This window comes from Rhinatrema bivittatum, chromosome 6 (genome assembly GCF_901001135.1).
Source record: "Rhinatrema bivittatum chromosome 6, aRhiBiv1.1, whole genome shotgun sequence".
Classification (NCBI taxonomy): Eukaryota; Metazoa; Chordata; class Amphibia; order Gymnophiona; family Rhinatrematidae; genus Rhinatrema; species Rhinatrema bivittatum.
Window position 1 is genome coordinate 93,804,361 of NC_042620.1, and position 17,656 is coordinate 93,822,016.

General features: G+C 41.9%; 1 protein-coding gene across 2 annotated transcripts in view; it reads right to left on the reverse strand.

Annotated features, from left to right (window-relative positions):
- Positions 1-1,234: 1,234 nt before the first annotated feature.
- KCNH7 (potassium voltage-gated channel subfamily H member 7) overlaps positions 1,235-17,656 on the reverse strand; it is a 324,631-nt gene continuing 308,209 nt past the window's right edge. For both annotated transcript variants that reach the window (XM_029605617.1, XM_029605618.1), the window contains 3 exons: positions 9,711-9,879; positions 6,333-6,525; positions 1,235-2,330 (listed from right to left, as the gene is read on the reverse strand). In XM_029605617.1, coding sequence (XP_029461477.1) covers positions 2,064-2,330; positions 6,333-6,525; positions 9,711-9,879 — 629 coding nt within the window. In that variant the 3' untranslated portion in view covers positions 1,235-2,063. The remainder of the gene's footprint in view (positions 2,331-6,332; positions 6,526-9,710; positions 9,880-17,656) is intronic.

Genomic DNA, 17,656 nt, shown 5'->3' on the forward strand with positions numbered 1-17,656 from the left:
TCATGTTAGTGTGGCAACAATATTATGCTCAATTAGAAAATCTCATTGCATACTATGTTAAATGTACTGTTCACATTACATTTTTACTAGCACTCATGCTAAACATTATTTAGTGCAAGTTTGATTGCTTAGGCCCCTGTGTGTGCATGTCGGGAGGGGGGGTTATGATATTTTTCAAATAGGGATTTTTAGGCCTAGATTTTCTAAGACACTGTGGCATCATGAATTGTGCGGTACAGGGGGGCGGGGGGGGGGGGGGGGGGCGAAGCGGGGGGCGGGCCTGCGAAAGCCGGCAGCGATCGCACCTCTGTGGTGCGATCACTGCCGGCTTTCACACCCAATAGCGCCATCATAAAAGGTGGTGCTATTGGGCGCGAAATAGGCAGCGAAAAGGGTTCTTACCTTTTTTTCGCTGTCCACCATGTCTTCGCGGCATCCGCCCCGGTGCCGCCCCGACTCCTCCTGTTCTGGTCTTGACACCGCCCCTTTTTAGTGATCGCACGCGAAAAGTCCCTTTTCACATGCAATCACTTTGAAAAATGACCCCCTTAGAAAAGAAAGAATGGTGAATAATGCTTTTCATGCTTTGGTAACTGGATTGAGAAGCATTAGGGTAGATGATTGCAATCAAACATTAGTCTATCACCAATTTTTCTTTTTTTCCCAATGATGTGTAATTGGATATTTATAAAGTGTCTTCCAGTGTGAGCTCATAAATAGAATTGGCTTTTGAAAGTTGCCCTATGTGGAAATGTGGTCTCTGATGAAAACTGCCTACCTGAACGGCAATTAAATTTACATGTCTTGTGCCACTATACATACACATAATTTTTATCTGGATAAGCAAAGGAAATAATTCAAAACTAGCCATCTAGATGGATAGCTTGTGATTTACCCTTCTAAATGACTTTGAATATTGACCTCTATACTTCTTAGAGGCCTTAACTTCAGTTAGATGAGATTAAATTAGATTAGGTGGTGGTCAATTTTGATCAAAACCAAAGTTTAATGATTTTACAATGAGATCGCAAGAATAGATCTGTTAGATTGTGTACTGTATATGTGTACTATTTTTTTTGTTTCGTTCTATGGAGCAAATAGGTACATTGAAACACTGAAAACAATTGTTATGTCATAACTGGTAAAATATTTGAACTATAAATGTCAGCAGTTTAACATACAAAGAGGAGCAGAGTCATTTATGATGTGTGAAAATTATATTTATTGCATTCAGTTTAATTTGGGTAACAGACTGAAACATGAGTGCATTATTATGATGAATAAGTATTTGTTTCAACCATGATGAGAACCAAAAGAGAGAAGAAGAAAAAAAAAAGATATTTGAACTGATATTTAATCTACATTTCAGGGAATATAAATAATTCAATGACTTTTTTTAATTGCACAAAGTAGCAAATGCTGACATACTTTGCTTTATCTTCAAGAGATTATTCTCCCTATATTTCAAGTTCTGTATAAGAAGTATCTCCCTAATTCTATTCCTGAGCAGCCAAATGATTACTCAGTTTTTAGCTGGCTATATACAACTCTATATAGGGGAATAAATGCAGTTATAAAACTCCTAATCGGAACAAATATCTGATTGACAAAGTATGACCCATGCCTACTTGCTTTGAAAGTGTTATGTACAATAAAATACAATTTTGTTGAAAGCATGTTCATGATAATTCTCATGCAACATGAAATGTGATCTCACAACATGCATGTGTTAAAAAAAAAAAAAAAAAATAAAGTGCCTTGTGATGCTGGCAGTTTTTGTATTTTAAACTTAGTGAATCTGATTAGTAAAGAGTTTTCTCCCATTCGGTGCTAATGGAATGGGAAAACAAGCCCTTCATAAATCAGACTCATATTTCTTAAATATATTTACAATCTAACTGTTCAGCCTTAATTAGAAGCTTCATATTTAAGAAAATATACAGTACTTTTGCATATAATAGTACCCTTGTAGGCCCTGAGTCAAGTATAGAGGATATAGATATAAAGAGAAAAACAGCCATTAAAAGCACTTACATTTTATTTGAAGTTATATTATAAAAGGATTATTTCCCAGGAAGTCCAGGATCAGAAACATGCCTGTGAAGGCTCAAGATTCCTATAGTACTTATAGAAGAATCTGGCAGGGAAGGGTGTCTACTTGGATTAAGGTAAGTTTTACAATGCTGAGGCTGAAACTCTGAAGCAACACCATGTTCTTGCTCTAGAAATGAAGTCAAGTTGTCTTCAGATGTGGTGTTAAGCTGCACGCCACTTGAGAGAGATTCTTTGGATTTCACTTTTGATTTTTCAAAGTCCAGAAATTCGGGATTCTGAGGGGAAGGACAGATGCAGAAGAAAGTTTTACATTTTGCATGGACATTTCTTTACTGCTACACATTTGAAAGTGATAGTCTCCTTAAGGCTGTACCTTGAGATAAGTATGCATGACTGAAGTTAGCTGTCCTGAGCCAAAAGAAAAGGGAACTAACAGAGTCAAAGGCAATTATTCTAGCAAGAAAGCTCTTTTGCCAAAAAGAGAAAATGGAAATTTAAAATAACTAATTAATAATTATTCTCTCAAATTGCAGCAGTCTGCTACTATCAGACAGAACTTGCAGATGACTGATTACCATGAACCTTCCATTTAGTAATTAAGCTGCAGAGCCTGTGACAGTGGACACTAATGCCAAATACCAGTCTATGATGAAGGTTAGATGCACTGAGAAGATAGCGAGGGTATAAACTAATTCAGAAATGGCCAGAGCTATAACTAGACATTCTAGCCCTCAGGGCAGGCAAGTGTATTTATCATACCTTCTCCCTGCTCACACCCACACCCACACCACCCCCATCCTGCTCCCCACTTCTTTCACTCTTCACTCTGATCCCTACTTTTCTTTTCCTGTCTCCCCTTTCAACTTGATTGACAGAAGGAGAGTGGCACTCCTTCTGGCTTATCATCCACTGCCAGCTCATACCTACATTTCAAGCATTTTTCCACCTCCAAGGGGCTTGGCACTCTGAGCAGCTGTACTTCTTAAACACCCCTAGTTATAGCCCTGGCAAAGGCATTTATGTGGCAGTAGAGCCTTCTGCCTTGGACCGAATTGTTATTAGAAGGCAGAAATACCTTCTGTGCTTACATATTAGAAAATGCTCCAGTTGATTCAGGCTTTGAAATCAGATGTCAGATTCAATCTCCAGTGGACTTGTACTGTCAGATAACATCTGCTAGAGACTGAAGCTTATTGCTCGAGCAAATGTTCTGTGCTTTTTCATTAAAGTAAAAACTATATTCTTTTTTTCTCTTTCTGAGCTGTCTGAAAAATCTTATCAAAATCTTTGTTACTGTATTGGTCTCCAGTGAAAAATGAATACTTTGTCAGTGATACCATCTTTTATTGATTCAACAAAATAATTTTGCACATCTGTATTATTTAATAGCATCATCTTTTGCTCCAGTAAAAGATATCACAATCTGTAGCATACTCAAATTTGAACATTAATAGTAATTCTGAAAAATATTAGAGCTACATTACATGCAGTACAGATGGATGAATTTATACATATATGCACAGATGAAGGGTATCTTACAGAAATGTTTTTAGTTATTTAATTTTATTTCATTGTTGATATGGCTCTCTCTTTCATGGCAACTTACAACAAAACTAAACAGAAATGGTAAAGGTACAAAGTCTATGCAGCAGATAAATACTCATAACTGTAATGATTGAATGGGCTAAAATATGTGACTATCAAATCTTCCTCTGATATCATTAGCAAATAATTGATATTTGATGTTGAATGATTGGATGAGATTGCCGATTGGGCAAATTAAATGTTGAAATGGTTTGGGGGAATCAATGAATCCTAGGACACTTCACAGGTGAGATCCCTAGGTGTGGATGTTTTATTGGGCCAAGAAATGGACTGATTGCCTGGTCAGAAATGATTTGAATCATTCAAGAGCAGAGACTTCAATACAAGCATCTCTCAAATGTCGTAGCAGGAATAGTCAACAGTGTCAAATGTGGTGGAAAGGTCTAGTATAGGACCAGGAAGGAGTTGCCACCTTGGTCATCATGTAGATGGATGATGTTGATTAAGGCTAACAGGATATGTTCAATTCCTTGACCTTATCTGAAGACAGATTGGTAAGGGTGGAATATGCTGACATCCTTTAGGAAGTCTAGGAGTTGAATATAGATTATTTTTTCAGCTAGCTTGCAGACTGGGCAATAGTGATCAACTATTCTGAGGTTGGTGCATGGTTTCTTCAATATATTTGATTGCAGCCTTTTTAAGTGTGACATGTAGTCAGCCATAGGTTAACATAGTGTTGATTGTTGTGGTTAGTTAGGAGGCTGGTTCTTGTCTCAGACGAATTTAAGAGATATGGGTTCTACAGGGAAGGGGACTGATTGATCTTGTGGAGAATCTTCTCTATCTCCTTATGGGAGATCTTCCTGGGATGCAGTCTGGAGGAAGTTGAATAGATCTGGCTGGGGTTAGTAGAGGAGTGTCTTAGGTACTTATGAGGCCCCTGCCTCCCTCCCATACTCCATTGTATATAGTAACTTATTGTATATAGTAATTTATCTTTCGTTCTCCCCCTCTTTTTTTTTTTTTTTTTTTCCTTCTCCCAGTTAAGGCTACCTTGTTATAATGTAACTTTTATGCTCCCTTAATATGTCACTTGTTGAAATGTTGTTTTATAATTCTGCTTAGTTCGATGTAAACCGAGTTGATTTGATCTGTATCAAGAAAGTCGGTATATAAAAGCCTTAAATAAATAATAATAATAAATAAGCCTATTGGGGGAGGAGTGGTGGAAAAGCAGAAGTGGACAGCTTACATTTTTTAATCAAAGAATTTGTCAAATTCCTCTGCTTATGGGCCCTGTCTGGTGGCACTAGGTGCTATAGAGTGAAGTCTGGAGAGTTTCTTCATTAATTGTAATAGTTTACCTGAGTTATTCTTTGCTGTTTTGAGTTGTTTGGAGATAATCTTTTTTTACCAATCAAATGGCAATGTGTTGTATTTTTTTTGTGCGTTCCTTGCATATGCTTGTCAGTATCTATTTTTTGTTTACAGCATTTCTGTTGTGCGCCCCATCTGCGCCCGGCCCGTGCATGGGCCTGCTCACCTCGCTAGCTCCTCTGCAGGTCACGGGGCGGCCTCCCCAGCAGCAGCAGCTGTGAGCTCCTCAAGGCCTCAGTGTCCTGCGGCGGCGGTTGCCGGGCCTTCCACTGTGCACCAGGCCTCACGCCAGAGTTCAGCGTCCTCGGTGGCGTTGGTCACACCCCTACGCATGCGCTCGCAGAGTGCCCGGCCTCTTGTAGGGCCAGGGGCGGGTCCTAGCTCCGTGGCGTGCCCTGATTGAACGTGCTACATAAGGAAGTTCCTGCCTGCACTTCCTTGCCTTGGCAATCGGGTCGGCACTGTATGTGTACTAGTTTGCCTCCACGTTTACAGTCTTGTTCCAGTCTTGTTCCAACGTTCTACTGTTCCAGCTTCCTACTGTTCCAGCCTCCTTCTGTTCCAGCGTCTGTCTGTCCTGTCTCCCCCAGGTAATACCTTCGGACTGTCTCTCTGGAACTGACCTCGGCCAGCTCCATTGACCATTCTGCTCACTGCCTGGATCTTGACCTCTGCCTGCCTTGTGACCTCATCTGACCTCTGGAACCTGACCCCTGCTTTGTTGACTACTCTCGGACTGACTCCTGGTATCTGACCTCTGCCTTGGCTGACACTCCACGGATTGATCCACGGAACCTGATCCCGGCTGCCACTGACCACGTCTCTTGATTCTGGCTTTGTCCCTTGCCTTGTCATCGCCTATGCTGTACTGGCCTTCCCAGATCCTCCAGGCCTACAGCCTAGTGACCGACCGCGCTCCCTTGCTGCTCGTGGGCATGCCTCTCTACTACCTCTCTGGGAGACCCTGCGAGGCCCACATAAGTCCAAGTGGCCTGGGTCCCTACGGGCTCCACCCGGTGGGACCGCAGGCTTCCAGTGGTGAAGCTCATCCTAGCCTCTGTCTCCTCCTGTGCTCTGCCCCCTGGGGGCAGGTGCTTCCTGGCCCCTACCAGGGAGCTGTTCCACACTGCTCCAGGACAAGGGTCCACCTCCAAGTGCAACAATTTCCACTCACGTTGGTGGGATTGATGCTCAGTAAATGAGAGAAATCTTCAAAGGTCACAACTATGCATATTCATTGTGATACCTATGTCCAGTTGTACTAAATGGTGATCCCCATTGTGTGTCTAAGAGAAAAATGCTTAGTGTTAATAAAGTCATATTCCCAGTCATGATTTGTAACATGTACTTGCCTGTGATGATGGACTGAAGCTTCTGTCTGTTTTAATAGAAGCCACCGGCGTAACACTTTGCTTTTGTCTCATAGTCAGCCTTTGATATTCTGTACCTGCAGTTACCAAGCTGTAGGCAGGTGGAACCAGTGCTGATTGCCTCTGCAGTAACTGGAGGATGGCTTGAATGTCGGCAGTCATTTGTGATTCCAGTCTGGAAGTAATGTAAAAATGAACTTGACTAAAGCAGCCAGGTATATGATTTGCCACATGTTTATTAATGTATAATATATTTATCTAGTGCTCTGCAAGATGTGCAACCTATTCAGAAAGAAAATTTTGTCTTCATTAAAATGAAGTGCTAAAAATGTTATAATAAGAATAGACAGGAGAGGGAGCAGTGAGGCTTTCTATGGCTTATCTTACAATTTTTCTCCTTCTGCCTCCTTTGTCCAAGCCAATCATTTCTAATACAAAAAAAATGGAAGTTATTAAAAATTGTGATAATCACTGTTTTGAAAATGTCTTAAGATTCTGAAGAATCAAAGCAGACTATAAACAATATACTAACAAAGAAGTAACTTAGTATATAAATTTCATCATTATAATAACTGTCATTTTGTAAAGAACTACCAGGTGTACACAGAACTCTAGAGACACATATGAGACAGACCCTGCTCCTTGGAACTTGCAAACTAGTTTAAACAGACAGGAAAGAGAAACGGACAAAAAACAGAGGCTTTGAATTAAAACAGTGAGGTCATGATTGGGAGACACAAACCAGGTGGATTCTAAGTGGGATAAATTGAGATAGAAGCAAATTTAATTGAGTGTAGCTGCAAGAAATGAGGCCTATTGAGAGACTACATAAGAAAAACAGCTAGTGGAGTGGATGGGAATCTAAATCCTTCCCAAAATGTTTGAGCATTACTATATTCTGAAAACCTAAATTGATGCTCAGGCTGATCATCATTTTAAGATAGCATGAGAGAGTTCTCTATAACTTTGATCAATCCACTAAAAACAAAATATTAGGGGGAAATACAGATATTGCCAGCTGAAAATGGTACCCAGCAATGACAACAAGAAAGCAATTTCCTTATTAAAAACTCAAGATTTGTTGGTAAGTAGAAATGTTTCTGTACATATCAAAGTCTCAAAGGTGGGTATAATTAGATGGGATTCAACTGAGGACATGGACTACTTTTCTCTAATTGAATAAAACTGCAAGAAATCAGGACTCTGCCCCACAAATAAAAATATAAATATGGGCAGATTTTGTGGCTTATCAATAGTGCATGTAGAAGACCCAGGTTCAATCCTTGGGCCTAGATTCTGCTCCCTGGACTGGTTGGGGTTGGGGATACAGTATTTATTTATTTATTGTTTTTTTTTATACCAACGTCCAAAACAAATATCACATCGGTGTACAGCTTAATTATAAATGCCTTATTTAAAGCATTTAAAATCAATCAGTAAAATAAAATACATAAATTCATTAAAATAAAATTTTAACACATCTTAAAATTATAAAAAAAAACTAAAATTAGCAGTAAAATAAGAATTTTAAAATAAATTTAAAGACTATGGAAAGGCTTGCTGAAATAGCCATGTTTTTAGTGCTCTCTTAAAAGCTTTAATATCTGGCTCAAGTCATAGATCTTGCAGCAAAGAGTTCCATAATAATGGACCGGCGATGGAAAGTGCTCTCTCTCATACTGTATTCAAATGTGCAGATTTAGGGGAAGGCACCGGTAAGGATCCATTGTTTGCCAACCTGGTGGACCTCTATGGAGTGTGAAAGTGTAGTGATGCAGTTAACCATTCCATTTTGTCATTATAGAGAGTTTTGTGAATCAAGGACAGTGCTTTAAATAGCATGCGGTAGGTAATTGGTAACTAGTGTAAATCCTTCAGGATCAGTGTAATATGTTCTGTTCTTCTGATGTTGGTTAGGATTCTGGCTGCTGAGTTCTGGAGAAGTTGGAGTGGTCTGATTGAAGTAGCAGGTAATCCTAGTAACAGAGTGTTGCAGTAGTCTGTCTTTGAAAAGATGAGGGCTTGTAAAACTGTTCTAAAATCTTGTTTATATAAAAGTGGCTTTAATCTTTTCAGAACATTTAATTTGAAATAGCCATCTTTAATTGTATTGTTTATCCAGTGTTTTAGACTTATTTCGCAGAAGATTTCAGCCATCGCTCAATGGTGCCTGGACTTAAGCTTCTGGGTTCTGGAGGGAGCCAGAAGCTTAAGTCCAGGCATTCCTGGTTCCTACCCAAGGAATACCACTGCAATGGTTTGGTTGGATGGAGAAAGGAGGGCAGGGGAAAAATTCTGGGTAGTTGCGAATGAGGGTTCATGGAACCATAGACTAATAGAAGCCAGTTCAAGCTGAGCTGGAAACTCAAAGGAGCAGGAGGAAACTGCTAGGCTGAACAAAAGATCCATTTTTAATTATATACAATGATATAAATCCATAAATAGAAACAGCAAAAAATGCATAGTAGAAATAATCCCATATTGTAAAATAAATGTGCAATTTTGATCATGCCGAATCGTAAATGGAAAAAGAGTAGACCATGAAAAACAGAACAAGTGGATCAGTAGTGTTATACAAAACTCAGTTACATATTGGGGCAGATTTTAAAACCTTTCCCTCCCTTCCCCTACCTAACCCGCCCCCCAGCCCTAACTAGAACCTCCCCTTACCTTTGTTGAAGAAGTTACGCGCGCCGGCCAATGGCCAGTCTGCGATCCCGGGCACAGCAGCAAATGGCTGCTGTGCTTGGAGGCTCAGGCTCCGCCCATTCCCCGCCCCTTTTTGCAAACCCCAGGACATACGCGCGTCCCGGGGCTTATGCGCATAACCCTTTTAAAATCCGCCCCATTGTGTTGTATCAATCATATTCACTAATTGGAAAGGAATTCCAGCAAATCAAATACCATTTTACCTGACTAATACAACATTTTGACTTGCTTTTTAGTGATTGGTGACCATCATATTGTTGTTCTGCCAATGTGAATTATTGATTAATGCTTTCCAAATTTATGTTGTAAGAAAATGAAAAGGATGCTCATCTTGACTGGCATGAACTTAGGGTTGCCAACTAGTTCTCTTTTCAGGACAGCATGGCCCAGTCCTGGTTTTATTCCATTGCTTGCATGGACTTAAAGTTCTGATTTGCTTATCTTCCTAAGAAAAGTAAGACAAGTTGTCCGTGTATACAGTGGGGTAAAACCAAGTGTGGATAAACCTGCCTTGAAACAATGAAGCAAGCCGACAGTCCTACATCAACTCTTCACGGAGAACAATATAATTGGGGCAAGGGGTATTTGGAGGCTAGTCATGAACTTTGCAGTCAGTGTTCAAATGGTCTAGTTTTATGTGGGTATTGTTACCTGTTGAGTTGTTCCTGGAGTAAATCAAGTCTGTGCTCTACTTCTCCGTATGTGAAGTCACTTTCTGCTTCACAGATAGCCCATGTGGCTTGATTTAATGTGGACTGATTGGACGCGTCTTCATATAGTGCTGATTTTTCATGATCCCACTTTCTTGCAGAAGTGATGTCTATCAAATACACAATTAGAAACTTGTCTCTAAGAAAGGACAATATTTATTTTTTATTTTTTGCCATTTCAGAAATCAATAAACCAAAGAAGTTGGTGTGCTGTTGTAAAGAAAAAGAGTTTCAGAAAAGCAAACATTTCAATAGGTACTCTGTATAATAAAAGTCAAGTGCAGTACAATATTAGGAATGTTATAGCAAAGCTGATATGATGGCCTTATCTCCAACTTTATATCCTGTTCAGGTAACATTTGAATAGTAGAAAACACAAGAAATATTGTGAAAATGGTTTTTAGCTTAAGGTTTAATTAATATGGAAATATTAAAGGAACTGTGAAATGCAAACATTCTGCTATCATGACATATGCTACAATTCCCCTCTACCAGCAATTGAACAATTCTTAACAGAAAATAAAATTAGTTAAATGAAAACTAAGTATTTTGTAAAAACAAAGGTGTCAATATTTATATTTGTCTGATTAAGTATCAGACTTACAGGGTCATTCATCAAAATGTGTTATGGCGTTAACGCACGCAATAACGCGTTAACGCAATAACACATGCAATAATAGCACTATCACATGGTGTGAATGCAAATTTTGGGAAGGGGTGGGATTAGGGAGGAGTTTGGTTGGGATTTATGAAAATGAAAGACAATATTGCACTGTGAGATAGCATAATGCATGCTATTGCACAGTTTTAACACCGGAAATAACTACCCCTTTTTTTCTGGAATTCAGCTGTGCGATATGAGCAAAATGGCCATAACGCAATTTGTGCTAAATTTTTTGAATAGCATTCCCCCTCCCTCCCTTCCTTCCCCCTCCCTTCCTTCCCCCTCCTTTTCCCCTTCCCCCCGCCCCTGGTTTCCTACCCCCCCCTTATCCTCTGGCCCGTTAATCCCTGTGTACTGCCCAGCACACCCCCCCAAACTTCTCCAAGTACTACACTACCTGAACTTCTTCTAGTACTTACCTTACTCTTTTTATCTCCATTTATATTCCCTGGACCCCACATCGTGTACATATCCCCATGCATTTTAAACTTTATCTTGTATTATATTGTACTGTAATCTTTTGTGCTCCAGCAAGCCATTATAATCCCCGTGAACTGCTCAGTTCACCTCATATACTTTTCATAGGACCTCTCTTACTCTTTTTAATTCTCCATTTACGTTTCCCTTTTCCTGGTATATTGTACATATCCCCATGCATTTAAAGTTTATCTTGTGTTATATTGTACTCATATCTCTGGTATTTTAGCTACCTCCTAGTATCCTGCTACTAATTCATAAGGTTCGCTTATTTGTTCTCCCCCCCCCCCCCACCCCCTGGTTTCTCTGTTGCTCCCCTGTTTCCCCCTCCCTGTTCTATGTATTTCTGTTAAGTTCTCTGTAAACCGATATGATGTACCCACGAATACCGGTATAAAAAACCTTTAAAATAAATAAATAAACAAATCAATTTCAGACATTTCTGGACTTGGGAGATTGGCGTGGTGGGGGTGGGGGAGGAGAGGGAGAGAGAGAGAGAGAGCCTCTAGGCAGGCCTTCACAGTATGCAACTATTTATATGCTTATAAGAGGGCCAGCTAATAGCTCAAGATTTGGTGTTGCTAGTGGTTTAGGATTTAGGGGCCAGTTTTTCATGCGGAGCAAGACGTAAGAACAACACAATACACCTTGGTGAAGATTTGCCATCATTTGGACTGAGGAAAGTCTCACAAAGATGAAATTTTGTACTATGTCTATTTATTTATTTATCAGGTTTTATATACCGTTGTTTGGAACAAGCCTTCACAACAGTTTACAGATGTAACAACTTATTACATATAACAGAGCTAAAAATTGAAAACATTATAACAAACATATATTTATAAATGATCTGGAAAGAAATACGATGAGTGAGATAATCAAATTTGCAGATGACACAAAATTGTTCAGAGTAGTTAAATCACAAGCAGATTGTGATAAATTGCAGGAAGACCTTGTGAGACTGGAAAATTGGGCAATCAAATGGCAGATGAAATTTAATGTGGATAAGTGCAAGGTGATGCATATAGGGAAAAATAAGCCATGCTATAATTACACAATGTTGGGTTCCATATTAGGTGCTACAACCCAAGAAAGAGATCTAGGTGTCATAGTGGATAACATATTGAAATTGTCGGTACAGTGTGCTGCGGCAGTCAAAAAAGCAAACAGAATGTTGGGAATTATTAGAAAGGGAATGGTGAATAAAATGGAAAATGTCATAATGCCTCTGTATCGCTCCATGGTGAGACCGCACCTTGAATACTGTGTACAATTCTGGTCGCTGCGTCTCAAAAAAGATATAATTGCGATGGAGAAGGTACAGAGAAGGGCTATCAAAATGATAAGGGGAATGGAACAACTCCCCTATGAGGAAAGACTAAAGAGGTTAGGACTTTTCAGCTTGGAGAAGAGACGACTGAGGGGGGATATGATAGAGGTGTTTAAAATCATGAGAGGTCTAGAACGGGTAGATGTGAATCGGTTATTTACTCTTTCGGATAGTAGAAAGACTAGGGGGCATTCCATGAAGTTAGCATGGGGCACATTTAAAACTAATCGGAGAAAGTTGTTTTTTACTCAACACACAATTAAACTCTGGAATTTGTTGCCAGAGGATGTGGTTAGTGCAGTTAGTACAGCTGTGTTTAAAAAAGGATTGGATAAGTTCTTGGAGGAGAAGTCCATTACCTGCTATTAAGTTCACTTAGAGAATAGCCACTGCCATTAGCAATGGTAACATGGAATAGACTTAGTTTTTGGGTACTTGCCAGGTTCTTATGGCCTGGATTGGCCACTGTTGGAAACAGGATGCTGGGCTTGATGGACCCTTGGTCTGACCCAGTATGGCATTTTCTTATGTTCTTATGTTCTTAATGGTTTACAGTGCTGTTACAGTGTGCTGTTACAGCACACTGTAACAGCACACTGTAACAGATTATTACAATTAACAGAGCCCAAAACTGAAGAACATTATAATAAATAGTATGGGGGGGATAGGGACTTTTTCATAACTGTTAACTGAAATTATAACTGATTACTGATTACATAAAATAGAAAACATAACAGGGAACATTGTAGCAAGAAATCTTGGGGAAATGATGTAGAGAGATATTGGTTGATACATAAGATTGATATCAAACTATAAGGGGGGGGATAGTAAAGGACTGATTATTATTCTGAGGGAAGTGGTGGGAGGGGAGGTGATGGGAGGGTGTGGAAATGAGGCTAATAGGAGATGGTACTTTATATGTTATCTCTCCCTAGCTTGATAGTACCCTGTTATAGAATCCATCAAGCTAAGGTGAGAGAACATAGTAGATGTATCATCTTTGTGAGACTTTCTTCACTCCAAATGACATAAAATCTTTACCGAGGTGTACTGTGCTGTTTACATCTTACTCTGCATGTAAAACTGGTCCCTAAACCACCACCAACATCTCACCTCGAGCTATTAGCTGGTCCTCCTATAGGCATATAAATACTTGACCACTATGAAGGTCTTATACATAGGCTTTTTCTCTCTCTCTCACTCATCCATGTGATACTACCTATACAAAGCACCATTATAGCTTTTTGATGAATCTAGGAGTTAGTCAGATAAACCACAGGATTTAAAAATCCTGCAAGTTTCACCACCTCTGACATAGCTGTATAAACTTTTACTTGGCTAAAAACTTATCTGTTTATACTGAGGGTGCTTCAGGGCAGAGCAGCATTATCCAACTACTAGTAGTAAAAGCCCATCCAAGGACATGGAAATACTTTGAAGAGTAAGAAATGAGTAATTGAAATGTCTTGTAATAGAATCACACCCCCATCCCTTCTTTCAACATCACCCTTTCAAAGTCCCTTTGATTCTGTCTCTCTCTTCATCTTTCACATTCTCCACCCGATACCCTCACTCACCCTGGTTCCCTCCCGCTCCTCATGACCACCTCATTCACCCTGGTCTCCCCCATGAACCCCTCACTCACTTAGGGATACTCCTCCCTCCCAAATGCTTCATTCAACCTGGTTCACTCCCTTGCCCCATCACAAGAACCCTTCACTTATTCCAGTTCATTTCCCTCCCATTCCCAGTTCCCTCACTCCCCACCTCCACCCTTGATCATTCTCCCTCTTTCTCTTCATATCCCACCCGATCCCCTCACTCACCTGGATTCCCCCATGAATCCCTCAGTTACATGTTTTACTCACTCACCCTGGTTTACTGCCCCCCTCCCAAACCCCTCACCCTGATTTACTTCCTCCGCCCACCACACCAACCCTTCACTGCTGGAGTACAGTCCTAAAATTATCCAGATAAAGTTATCTGGCTAATTTGATATAGCTGGGTATATTCAGTGGTGCACCCATACCACTGAATAGCCCACAGGGGAGCACAGGAAAAAAATATTTGTTTTTGGTTTTCAGTTTGTTTTTTGGGGTCTCTTACTATGAATTTTGGTTCATGCAATGTTTAATTAGTTTCATTTGCGTGAAAAAAATAAATTAAACATTAATCCTCCCTCCCCTAAAGAAAGAGACGAAAAAATGAAAACATGGCATCCCAAGGCTTCTGAGCCCTCCCTCGCTCCCACCCATCTGGAAAAATGCTGGGGCCAGGATGCCCCCGGCCCTCACTTACATGGTCCAGTGGGAATCCATCAGTGAGGCCTAGGATCAGGCCAAAGTCTTTGACTTGTGTAGACCAAGGATGCAGTAGGTCACTGCGACCTCGCTCTTGGCCTATGCAAAGCCAATGCTTTGGCCTAAGCCAGAGTCTGGCCCATGCTCGAAACCATGTCCTAGATCCTGATGCTGGAGCCTCAGCCCATACCCAGATCTGATGCAGGAACCCAGCCTGGAGGTCAGGTCCTGATGCCTGGACCTCGGCCTTGGCCAGAGCCCAGACCCAGGCCTGTGGCCGGGCCAAGAAGCTGGGTTCCATTGCTGGGGCCTTTAACCAGACCCAGACCTGTTGCTGGGGCCCAGTCCAGATGCCAGGTCCCAAGACCTGGACCTCAGCCTAGTCAGGGCTCAGGCCAAGGTTTGAAGCTGCAGGCAAGCCCAGAAGCCAGGCCTTGGCCTGGACCCAGATCTGAAGCTGGTGGCCAGCCCAGAGGCTTGGGTCCTGATGCCTGGGCCTCAGCCTAGGCTGGAGCTTGGTCCCAGGCTTGACACCATGGCCTGGCTCAGTCAATGGGTTCCAATGCCAGGGCCTTGACCCTCACCCAAACCCGATTCTGAGGCCCAGCCGGGAGGCCAGGTCCTGATTCCTGGACCTCTGCCTAGGCCATTGAATGAGCCCAGGCGTGATGCTGTTAACCCAGCCTGAAAGCCAGATCCTGGTGCCAGGGCCTCAGTCCAGACCCAGACCTGATGACAGGGCCTGGCCTGGAGGCTGGGTCTCAATGCCTGAGTCTTGGCCTAGTCTAGAACCCAGGGCCATTGCTGATACTACAGCCCAGCCCAGAGGCTGGATCCCAACACTGGGGCCTCGACCCATACCCATGCTCGATGCAGGGGCCCAGGTCGGAGGCCAGGTCCCAACACTGTGACCTCAGCCCGGACCTAGGCCTGAGGCTGGGATCTGGCCCAGAAGTTGGGTCCTGATGCTGTGGCTTGGCCTAAATCCATGTCTGATGCCGCGGCCTAGCCTGGAGACTGGGTCCCAACACATGGGCCTCGGCCTAGGTTTGGCCCAGGCCTGAATCCTAGGCCTCAGAGCTGCTCTGATGTCCTTTCATTTCTTCTTTTCATCTTCAACTGACACTGTCTACTTTAACTCCAGTGCATTCACCCCAGCGGTTAGCACTATTTTGATGTATGGCAATGCTCGTACAATGCCGTATATCAAAATGGTGCTATCAGCTAGGGTGAATGCATTAGTTGAAGAAGAAAAGAAAGAAAAGTATATCATTGGAGCTGCTCTGAGGTCTGGGCTCTGGGCTCTGGGTCTGACCTTAGGCCAAGGCCCAGGCATTGGGACCCAGTTTTGGGCCTGAGTCCGGGTTAAGGCCCCAGCATTGGTATCCAGCCTCCGGGCCGCAGTGTCAGGCCTAAGCCCAGGCTCCAGACCAGGTCCTGGTGTTGAGCCTAGGCCCAGATCGAGGCTCTGGCATCAGGACCTTGCCTCCAGGCTGGGCAATGTCATCTGGCCTAGGCTGAGACCCAGGCTTTGGGACCTGGCCTCTGGGCCAAGCCCCGCATCGGACCTGTGTCCAGGTCGAGACCCCAATGTCACAACCTGACCTCTGGGCTGGGCTGCGGCATTGGGACGTAGCCCAGGATCCAGCCTATGCTGAAGCCCAGGCATTGAGACCCTGCCTCTGGGCCAGGCCTGGTGTGAAGCCTGAGTCCGGGTCGAGGCACAGGCATCGGGACCTGGCCTGTCCACTTCTGTGGATACTGGACAGATCAGGTAAATTATTGTTTGTGTGTGTGTGTAGAGGGGGGGGGGGGGTTTCTCAATTCTCGGCCAAGGCCCTGGCCTCAGCCTGGGCCTGGGCAGAGACTCCAGTGTCGTGCTCGGGCCTAGGCCACAGCCTCTGCTTTGGTCCTTGGCCTATGTCCTAGATGTGTCCCTGGCTTCAGCACTAGGTCTATACACTAGGTGAAGCTGAGGTTTCAGGTCTAGGCCCGATGCATTCACTTAAAACAAATGCAACAAATAAAGTTTGTTTCATTCAGGGGGCCCTTGATTTGTTTTGGGATCCACAAATAAAATGAATTTCACTTATTTGTTGTGCTTTTTGCATATCCCTAATATCACAGCCGATTTGTCCAGATAAGTTTATCAGGCTAACATTGCCGGCTATGCAATAGCTAAAAAATGTCCCTCAATGGCTCTTAAGGCATGGGGTTTTCTGGGTGTTCATATGTTTTTATTCAGGCTAACAGGCATTAAAATTTGCACGTTTTTGGGACTATTAAGGTTCTTTCCTTAACTAAAGTAGTCTTGCAACTTCCCATCTTTAAACCTGACTTAGCCTTAGCCTTCTTTCTACTAATAGAAAATCCTGACTGCAGTGCACCCACTGTTACAACTGATTATCAGCTTGATTCACTAAACGTTTTCTCTATAGACACAGAATGGGAAGTAAGCCAACATCTTAAATAGTAGCAAAGACACTGATCATAACTATTGTTATGGAATAGAGCTACAAGGCATTATCATCAATTGGTAAAGAGAAAATCACAAGGGAAAAAACAAGCAATTTTTAAGCTAGATGATGTGGGAAAGCTGTCAGCCGCTCAGAAACGCATGGTTCAGAATGATGTATCTTTGAAGGATATTAACAAAATAGGAATGTTAGGGAATCCCAAAAGAGAGATTGCAATAAATGCTAAAATTGCCCAGTTACCTTTAAGAAAAGAGTAGACACAACAAAATCCAGATTACTCCTATCTACTGATAAACAGCTTGTTAATACAAACAAAATGCATACTTTAAAATGTCTGTATACAAATTCTAGAAGTCTAGAAAATAAGATGGGAGAAAGCATAGCACTGAATGAAAAGGTAGATATAATTGGCATCTTCTAGACTTACTAGAAGGAGGTTAATCAATGGGATACTTTGATGTTAGGGTACAAATTATATTGCAATGGTAGGATGGATCAAATTGGTAGAGGGGTGGCACTAGAGGATTTAGAGTCCTACAGGAAACAAAATGCACTGTAGAATCTTTATGGTCAGAAATTCCATCTGAGAAAGGGAATAGGATAACAATGGGGATGTACTGCTATCCTCCTGACCAGAAT